Genomic DNA, 10,762 nt, shown 5'->3' with positions numbered 1-10,762 from the left:
GTTGTGTTCCACTCACCAGTGATCCTAAGATCGCTTGGGCAGTTTGCTAGGGACCATGGGGTTGTCCGCCGAATCGGCGCCCTAGGTGACCTTGTGCTGGCACAAACCAGAAGGGATTTGTGCCCCTGGTCAGGCCAGTTTTCTGCTTCCCTGGTGCTGTCTCAGGTCCCGTGGGCGATTGGATTGGAGCAGAAGTTGTGTTCCACTCACCAGTGATCCTAAGATTGTTTGGGCAGTCCGCTAGGGACCGTGGGGGTGTCCACCAAATCTGTGCTCTAGGTGATCTGGTACTGGTGCAGACTGGAAGGGCTTTAAAATTCTTTAAAGAATCATTTTTATGTCTGATTACATGTGTGTGTTTGTCTGTATGTGTGTGTGAGAGAGAGAAAGAGAGAGGGAGGGGGGAGAGAAAAAGGGGGAGATGCATGTATATGAATGTGTAAGTGTGTGTATGTGTGCCACATGTGTACGGGTGCCCACAGAGGCCAGAGTAGGGCACTGGATCCCATCAAAGTAGAATTTCAAGTGTTTGTAAGCTGAGAAGCAAACTTGGGTCCTCTGTAAGAGCAGAAATTGCTCTGAACCACTGAGACATCTCGAGGCTCAGTCCCTCAGGCTTTATTATTCATATTTAATTTCAGTTTCATAAATATTTGCATGTGACATGTAATAAATTCTTAGTCAGCATTCCTGAGAATAAGTCATCCTTAAGAGCCAAGTTTTTCACATTCTTGCAAATTTCTCTTATAGATCACAAGCATATTTTAGGAAGTACTTCAATGACAACTTTATCTACATATTGTCTACACTTGCTGTAATCTTTCTTCTATTTTCCAGTGTGTAATAGTAACAGATGGGAGGGCTGTCTATTAACAGGCATGCATAGTCACAACAGAGCCTGGTGGTTCACTATTCTGCTGCGCTACCTGTTTTACTTTCTTGTATCAATTGCTCTTCAGAAAGTGAGGATGTTGTGATATCTATGCTTTTAAGAGAAGAAAAGGCCTCAAGTTGCTACTTACACTACTACTACTCATATTCAGCAAAACGTCTTTAAAGTAGAATTCACTGTGCCTAATTCGAGTTAATCCCCTTCTACTTCAAGTCCATCCCTAGTCTGGCTATTATCCCCAATTTCACCCAAACAGCTCCCTTCATGGTCACAGAAGACTTTCAAGAGTCTAGACTGAACACTCAGTTCTCAATCTCTATCTTCAGTATTTGACACAATGCTGATCCCCTTCTCGACTCTCTGTTCTTGACTCTAGAGAAGCAACACTATCTCCGTTCTCTCCTACTGAAGATTGCTTGTTTTCTACCTAGTTCATGGTTCTCTCTGAATCCTCTGCTCCTTTAAATGATGAAGCAGCCCAGGGCTCAATCCTCTGAAATTCTCTTCCTTTACAAATTTCCTCCACCATCATGGTTTTAGCTGTCACAAATACAGCCATGATTCCAAAACTGACCCGTATATCTCCTTAGCACTCTACACGCACACCTACCTGGTATGTTTAGTTTCAGACCTCACTCGGTATCACACATCCCTCAGATCCAGGATCTGATCGATAGCTGTTGTGGAGGCCATTTTTCCAGTGGGAGCTTCATTTGTTCAATCAGTGTTTTACCTCTGATGTCCATCTTCCATTTAAACCAATAATTCAAACTTATGCAATTATAAATCTATGAACCTACCTTCAAAACAGAGTCAATCTATTCACCTCATTCTTTGCTTGTTATTACCTTAGCCCAAGATTCTACCAACACTTGCCTAAATTGCTGGAACAGAGTCCACAAAGTATGTCTTCATCTTCATAAGACTTAAGAGTTCTCCTTCCAAAACAGGAAGTAGATGCCCATATTCAAATCCACCAATGTTAGCCCCTACAGAGACCTTGTTATCTCTAGGACTCTGTGTTGCAACTGAATCCCTCCCTTGTTCCTTTTGTGCTGTCCTGGCTTCTCTTTCTAGCTACACTCCTTTAAACTTACTGTCCTTTTAGGTTTTTTTTTTTTTCTTGGCCTCTAGACTGACACATTCCATCAGTTCAGGTCTCAGGATTCTTCAATAGACTTTAGACTGGCTCACTCCATTACTTCAGGTCTCACCTCTAGGCCATATTATTAAACAGGCTCTCTAGAACTTTCTACAGGTGAAAGTAACCCTCAGCTCCTCCCTCTCACCACTGCCCATTCACTTTCTACTATTTTGCCCTCATCAAAATCTGTCCTATTCCATTTGTTTATTTGCTTATTTACTATATGTTTCAGTACAATGGTTTACAAAGCTTAGGAAAACAAGAAAAAAAATGCTGTTCTTCTATGCTTAGAAGAATGCCTGACACAGAGCAGACAATAAATACATTTGAAATAATGCAGGAATGTGTTTATTTGGATTGGGACTGTGTGTGTGTGTGTGTGTGTGTGTGTGTGTGTGTGTGTGTTTTAAAGGCATTGAAAAGTCTTTATTTTCTCTGAAAATTTCCTGTTACTGTCTACAAATTATTATGTATTCATGCTTTTTTAAATATATAAGAACTTTTACTGAGCAAAAGACAAATAATTCAATACCGGTATCAGAACGTAAGTATTTGCAAGAAAATGTTTCTTTTTTAAATTCCTTTAAATGATTGCTACTATTAGGAACTAGATAACAATACTAGGGTAGAAAATTCTATAAACAATCTTGCCAGAAGTTAATAATTATCAGCAATTAATGTTATAATTGTGGATATCACTTTAGAAATGTCCACCATTCTAGAAGTTACCCATGACTATTTTATTACATAAAAATAGAAACTGACATTTATTATATATGCTTTCTTAGAGAGGCACACCAACTAGAAAAAATATACAAAAGCAACATAGGATTAGTTATTAGATGTTATCACTTAAATTAATGATGCCATTTTTGGTTTCCAGAAACAGGTATGCATATTTAAATACTCTCAAGGGACTGTGTTCTAATAAAGTTGCTGAAGAGTTCATTTCAAAATGGTCTATCAGTTGCTTATCAGGTGTATAGAAAAGTCTCCAGGTCAATGCTATGCTAAAGAAACATGCAGGACCATTTCTACCTGATACTCACTTCTCTTCAACTTGTGAGTTTAATTACAGACTTTCTGTCCATAGGTCTACATCTTTGAGAATGCAATAAATATACCATTCCTGTCAAATTAGAAACATCAAACTAGATCTCAAAGCAGCATAAGGAGAGACCGGAGAGGCGGCTCGGTGGCTAAGAACACTGGCTACTTTTCCAGAAGACATGGGTTCAGTTCCCAGCATGAATATGGTAGCTCACAGCCATCTGAAACTCCAATTCTAGTGATCTGATGTTATCTTCTGGTCTCTGTGGACACTTCATGCACATGATGTACAGACAAACAGGCAAAACACCCATACATGTTAAAAAAAAAAAAGGAAGTGAAACCAAAATTCTTAATTTCTAATAATAAATCCATTGGTTTTTATCAAAAGTCTATGAAATGAAAACAACAGAATCAAATACCTAAATATTTTATTTTCTACAACCAAGTACCTTTTAATTTTGAATAAAGAAATGTGTGGATATACACAAAGCTATTGAGGTTTTTGGTCCTTTGTTTGCCACATCAATTAATATGACAATCTAGTCTTCTCAAATGACATAACATCTGTGTTGCTTTAAATGTGTTAGTACTTCTACACTGCTAGGTAATACAGTAGAAGCACCCTAGAAAGCATCCACCGACGAAACCAAAGCCCTGAGGCTGAAAGACTGACCCAATCATGAAAATGGCTTAGTGAAGAGAGGAGAAGAGGAACAACTCTAGACTATCTGATGTGGAACGGCAATGAATTGGGTGGGAAAATAGAATTTTTATTCAAAGTGACTAAAACAATCCCTTATAAGAAACAACATGGAGGGGACCAAACCATTCCCACAGTGCATTAGGAAAAAAATATACAGACATATTCATACTCTGTGTCTGTGAGTTCCACATCTATAGATTTAACCAACACAGATGAATGTATTTGGGCAAAATTGTACCTGGGCTCAATATGTATATATATTCTCTAAACAATACAGCACAAGTATATTCCAGAATTTACCCCGTGTAAGTTGCCAAAGTAATCTAGAGGTGATTTATATGTGTAAGGACGTGCATAGGTTATATGAAAATACTACGCTGTGCATATGAGACATGAGCTTCAGGAGTTTTTACACTCCAAAGAAGATACTGGTACCAGTTCTTCATAGACACTGAGAAATGGGAATCCCTACACACACACACACACACACACACACACACACACACACACGCACACGCACACGCACACGCACACGCGCGCGCGCACACACACGCACACATACACACACACGCACATGTATATAGTTCTGAAAACAATGTTCCTAATCATATCTAAGAAGTAGGTGAAAATAAACCTCTGGGGTCTCGCGAGTTCCCTCCAGCTCACACCAGGTAATGTAGCCAGCATGGGGGCAGGTAAGGCATTTACTGCTCGTGTTCCAGGACATCAGCCTGCCACAGAATGCCATCCACTTACCAGAGCCAGGCTGTGCTTCGTTTGTACTGCACCTCCTCAGGGCCTTCCTTGCCATGCACCAACTGCAGCTCCAGCTCTGCTATCCTTCCCTGTAAACCACACAAGAGGAATCAGCATGTAGACCTGTAGGATGAAAAGTCCTTTGGCCACTGGCCACAAGTGTCCTGGTGGCTCAGTACACCTTGAATGAACATGAGTGCGGAGAAAACTCGTATCACTACTCAGAGAACTTCTGTGTTAACTGGAGGCAAGTCCTAAAGAGTTTGTGAGCTTGGCCAACTCAGGGCAGTGCTCTCTTCTAGGATGCCATTCAAAGCAGATATGGTACGCATGGGTCCCATCTTAAAGTTTCCCACATGGCAATGGTCAGTTACTGACAATTGCTATACAGAGATTGAGGTCTGAGTACCACTGTTATGACAGAAGAGCAGAAAATGAATTAGATGAGAATATAATACTTAAGATGCAGTTACTATGTAAAAAGAAGAAAAGGATAAAAAGTAATCACCAGTGTTACATTTCTACTTCTTATAGAAATAGAGTTCTCAACCATGGAATAAAAATAGAGTTAATAGTCTTTCTTTAAGGCCAACACCTTCAAATATTAAACTTCATAAGTTTTTACTATAATCAGGTTTTCTCCTTTTACTCTACTGTCAATGATATTATTATTTGTAATTTTAAAATAGCAGTTTTGGACATGATCTCAGATTTAATAAAGATTATAGAATACTTAACTATCTTTTCATGGTTTGGGGGCTGGAGAGATGGTTCAGAGTTTAAAAGCAGTGGTGTCCTTCCTACCTACCCACTTCCAGAAAGTACTATAGGATGTAACCTTTCAGTCTGTTTCCTAAGGGTAGTCAAGAAGACAGCTCCTCGAACTGATCAAGTTTAATGCTATCAAACCTGTCCAGCACCAGATGGAAGTACTCATAGCTATTGTAACAGAAGACACCTCCAGGATATGAATTCTTATATAAACAAAGATCTCAATGTTGCTCCAAATCATTTTTGATACTTTTTAAAGTTCCAAATGCATGAATCCAATCAAGAAACTCATCAGCTAAAGCACACAAGCATCTGTCAAGTAAGAATGACAGATTTACAGCACACTGCTGAATTTTCAAATCCTTGCTTAAGAGAACCTTTCAGCTTCCCATTTCAATTCTCGATGCAACTGAATATAAAATTCAAAGGAAAGAGGTCTTAAGTGAAAGTAAACAAACACACACATCACTATGGCAGCTGAAGAGAATACTAGGTCTATATTAATAAAAATAAAAGACTTCATAAATGCATGTCCCTTTTCTAGACCAGGGCAGGGCGGATGGCTCAGCAAGACGGATGGCTCACTTGCCTCCAATCTTGCACCCACAGTGGAGGGAGAAACCCTGTTCCAATAAACTGTCTTCTTATTTCCACATATGTCCTATGGCATGCCCACACCTACTCACAGATAGACAAATAGACACACAGACAGACATATACACACAGAGATACACACTTACACATTAAATTAATAAATTAGTATGTAAATAAAACATTAGACCAACTTGTGTTATTTGTTATTATAATTAATGATGGTATTAGTCAATCACATGAGGCTTTGGAATCAGCAGATTCCAAATTAAATTCTATTTCTCTCATTTACCAACTGTTGGCTTTGAAGTATGTGCTTCCCTTTCCTACCCTGATTGTCCACCTATAATATCATTATACATGGGCTTAATAATATATACTTTCCTGGATATCTGTAAAGATTAATTGACATAGTATATATTAAGTGTTATCTACATACAAGTATTCAATAAATAGTAGCAGTTATGGGAAAAATGGAGGCTTTTGTAAAGTCTGAATTATATCACAACCCTCTTCAACTTTGCCCTTCTTCCCCTAAAGTAAAATAAATTCTCAGCTGACTACAGAAATTGCTCATTTCCTTCTCCAGGTGTTTGCAGAATTTTGTTCCTTCCTTCATTAATCATAGAGGATCCTGTAATGAAATGGCTAGTGGGTTGTAGCTTTCTCCACTGGACAGGAACTCCCAGCAGGAAGGGGCATTTTATTTCCCTCTCTGTCCTTCAAGTTAGTTCAGCACCCTACCCTGCCAGGACGATCTGCAAATGACTAAGGGAAGCATGAACACAGAGAAGTCTGTGCTCTGGTTTGTACTCTCATGCCTCTTGAATAGAAACTAATTGTGTGGTGGTATATAGTGAGGTTACAGAAATATACAGACATGAAAAAGTCATTCCTTCACTCAGGGTCTATTCAAGACAAGGGGTGCCCATACTGGGAAGGATAAAATAACAAGGAACCAGGAAGCAGGAATTCCAGAGGAGCAGCTATGCAGGCGCAGATTACATGGGGACTCTAACACAATGCTGATCAAAGTGTGGGCTACAGACTAAGCACTTTAGAAGGACCGCCTGCTGTTGATGTGGGGACTTGGTCCCCTTCTCTGTTCTAAGGGATCAGAAGTTCTATACTGTTTATCATCAGTGCTAGGCTAAAATGACTGCACTACTGCACTGAGGTTTGAACTGTAGATGGGAACACAAATGTCCAGACATTCAATCAGCCTTACTTCCCCACCCATCCCCTGGCTCTCCTTTCTGTGCCCTTAGAAGGCAGCCATCACTTTTACCTATAATACTATGATTCCTTGCATTCCATGAAGTCCTCTTCTGAAACATGCTACTTAAGTAATCTCAGACTATGGACATACACACCATTATTAACAATGACTTTTCAGTCAGTATCCAGCGGGGAGAGGACTTAAGTACAACACGTACTTAACTAATTTAAAGAACAAGGTAAAATGGGGTGGGCACAGGAAATGGCAACATCCAAGGCAGGACGGAACAGTATGTATGAAAGGCAAGACATTAGGGATACATGCTGACTTTTAGAAGTAGCTGTGGAAAAGCAGAAAAATAAATGTCTGTGAGAATCGTCAAGAGATGGGGCTAAAGATACAGGCAGGTTCTACATAGAGACAAGATGCTGAGCTCAGTGTGTGAGGCACTCAAGACCAGATACTCTGGGGCAGTCAAGATGGGGATGCAGGAGGGCAAAACGGAAAGAAGAGAGTAGAACTTAGGAGCAGGCTCTGGACGGGATTCAGAAACATAGGAATATCCTCATTTAAATTTAAGTGTAACTATATGCATATGCCTAACATTTCTTTTATTTAATGTGATGTTTGTATTAATTCAGTGAGACTCTCATACATTGTATTTGGATCACAGGCATTCACTGTACCTCCCCCTCCCCCCCTATTCATATCTTTCATTTTGCTTCCAGTTTGCTTCTAATAATCTAGAGTCCAATTTGCATTACTGATACACTCATGAGGGTGGGGTCACTGGAGCCAGATCAACCTACCAGGAGCTATACTCTTAGAGAACACTTGCTCACCTCTTCCCAGATGCCATCAACGATCAGCAGCTCCTCAGCCAGGGGTAGGAGATCAAGCTCCTCTCACCTCCGTGTTAGAATGCCAACTAGCTTGATTTTGTACAGGGTCTTGTACAGACGACCACAGCTGCAGTAAGCTCATGACTGCACTGGTTTTCTCAGCAGACACAGGTTTACTCTGTTCCTTCCTAGTCTCTCACTCTTCCCACCCTCCCTTCCTTAAAGTGTGTAAGAAAGAAACAGATGTCCCAAGCCAAAGGAACCACTGCTTATTTGATAGTGTTATCCTTCCCAAGTGCTCTTACACTTGTTCAGTATGATCCTCTAGGTAGAACAATCTCAGTCTTCAGAAAGTCAACTGTACTGCTTGCAAAAGATAATCTAGCTGGCTTGTTGAACACTGACAATCCCTTCACAGGAGAAGCTGGGGAAGGTCACAGACCTACACCTAAGAATTCAGCCACTCCTAACCAGCTGTGTGCAATTCTGCCTTACTGCCATGGGATCTTGGAGTGTCCTAGAAAGGGACAGGCTAGAGAAGCCTAGGGAAAGAGGATATCATCTATGCAGGTATGAGGAAACCAGGCCTACTGGAGGAAGGTTTTCCAGGGAGGCTTCTTTGGGATAATCCCAATTCCTTTTAATAAGCCTCATCCATGCTTTCAAATAAGCCCAATAACCCCACTGTTTCCCCAGAGGGACCTTCATGCAGTCCAACTTTGTTTATAACTGGGACCTTAGAAGCAGAGGGTAGTAGATATTGTGTAGTCAGTCCCAGAGAGAAAATTCTTGAAATAGTCAATATACATTGTTATAAAATTAGTGATAAGGGGGAAATGTTCTCCTACAAAGCAGACCCCTTGTGGTATCCCTACCTGTAAGATGGCATGGTAAGCTCGAGTCATATATGCAAGCCAGGCCTGTGGAAGAAAGATTGCACGGTGCCATTCTGAAAGCTGGACATGGACCTGTGGGAAAGATGAACAAAACCACATGAGACTATACAGAATTCAGAACAAAATGAAAACCTCAGTTCTTCTTTCCTTTTATTTAAGTGGTTTGTTTTCTAAAACAAACCAAATTAGTACAGGACTGGAACCACAAATAATATCTCTACTGTATTCCCAGTTGAAAAGAATGTGGAATCTTGTAAAGACCAAATAAAGTAAGCCTGGAATTTCTAAATTAAAGCAAATGAAACCCTGCAATAATAGCAAGTTAAGATGTATTTATAATATAAATCCTTCTCTGAAAACCAGGGGGAAAGGCTATAAAACCTCTTGCCAAAGATGGGGAACAGGGTACTGTCAAACAAACTCCCCAATAATGTTGAATAAAAACAAATATTACTCATAGCCTGGATTTCAAATATTCATTCCTGAAGTAATAAACATAAACTGCCAACAGAAATGCTGGGTAGAAACCACAGTGAAAAGTGCATGCAGATGAGCGTGATACCCAGCAATCATGTGCTCTGCTAGACAGTTGCCCTCCCATGTGTGTGGGCACACAGGGGAAAAACAATACATGCCAACAGTCAGGTCTCCTGAGCAGAGCCCAGACAAAGCATCTGGCTTGCACAGTCATTTTGGTTTCCACCTATTAGTACACAGCAATCTTGCAACACATTTTCCCAGGGTCTGCTCCTGTTCAAGATGCCTCAAGAGAAACAGTTACAACAGTGCTTCACAGTTCATGCAACCCTCAGCTCAACAAGCAACACTTTCATCCATGTCCCTAAGCTTTCACTCACCTCCCTACACAGGAGAGAGAGAAGTGTGTATACCATCATGACAGAGTTGTGCAAGAAATGGGCACAAACCGTTTGCAAGGTGTGACTGTGAAGGCTCTATAGGGTATGGGGCAGAAGAGAACAATAGGGTTAATTCTGCCAATCACTTTTGATTAGATACTTGAACAGCATGAGATGGACACTCAGACCATGAAATGAGTTGGAAGAAATTATAAACACTTTTTCTGACTGAGTATTCAGTCTGCCAGGTGGGATGGGAAGGGCCTTGTCACTGTGTCCTGCCAGGTGGGTTGTGAAGGGCCTTGACACTGTGTCCACCAACTAAAGGAATGAGCCCTCCAGCCCAGGTTTTTCTTGTACTATCCAGGAGCTAAACAATAACCTAGGCTACATATCCAGCTGAGAAGGAGATCCTCAGTTTTGATCCCTATTCTGTTTCCAAATACTTCATCCTTTCCTGTGAAAATCCAATGTTCCCTATTCACAAAACATATTATCACTAGCTCCTATTTGGGGGCTCAAATAATACAACCTGAGTTTTACCTCTTACTTAAGAACTACAAACTATTTTCAGATTCCCCTGCCATAACTCCATGGATATCTTCGTACAACTAAGAATTCTTGTCAGTCTCAACACACTGACAAAAAGAACACCGAATCACGAGGAAAGACAATAGTTTCAATCCATTCTTAATATTGACTTTGAAAGGGGAAAGGATTCTAGAAAGATGTATATGGAAATGAGCACACAGAATGCTGAGCTTCAAAGAAGAAAGCTATGCCTGCCGAGGAGCACATCTGAAAGAGGCCATCATGAGGAGACCCAACTAATCCTCCTTTGGCTCTGGCCACACTCAGAGTGGATGCAGGGATGCAGGGAACACGACATTCCAGCCTTCCAGCCCTCCAGCCTTCCAGCCCTCCAGCCTTCCAGCCTAGACTCCCAATGCTTTATGGAATTATCCCTCAATCTTTTTTTTTTTTTTCTTTATTTACATTTCAAATGCTATCCCGAAAGATTCCCATACCCCTCCCCCC

At 40.6% G+C, this 10,762-nt stretch overlaps 1 protein-coding gene across 3 annotated transcripts in view; it reads right to left on the bottom strand.

Moving 5' to 3' along the window:
- Window positions 1–10,762, bottom strand: part of Focad (focadhesin) — a 324,827-nt gene that overhangs the window by 67,555 nt on the left and 246,510 nt on the right. For all 3 annotated transcript variants that reach the window (XM_029539699.1, XM_029539698.1, XM_021199728.2), the window contains 2 exons: window positions 8,847–8,939; window positions 4,549–4,637 (listed from right to left, as the gene is read on the bottom strand). In XM_029539699.1, the coding sequence (XP_029395559.1) occupies window positions 4,549–4,637; window positions 8,847–8,939 (182 nt within the window). The remainder of the gene's footprint in view (window positions 1–4,548; window positions 4,638–8,846; window positions 8,940–10,762) is intronic.

This window comes from Mus pahari, chromosome 6, assembly GCF_900095145.1.
Source record: "Mus pahari chromosome 6, PAHARI_EIJ_v1.1, whole genome shotgun sequence".
Lineage (NCBI taxonomy): Eukaryota > Metazoa > Chordata > Mammalia > Rodentia > Muridae > Mus > Mus pahari.
The sequence above is the reverse complement of the archived record's forward strand: the minus strand, read 5'-3'. Positions and strand labels throughout refer to the sequence as shown.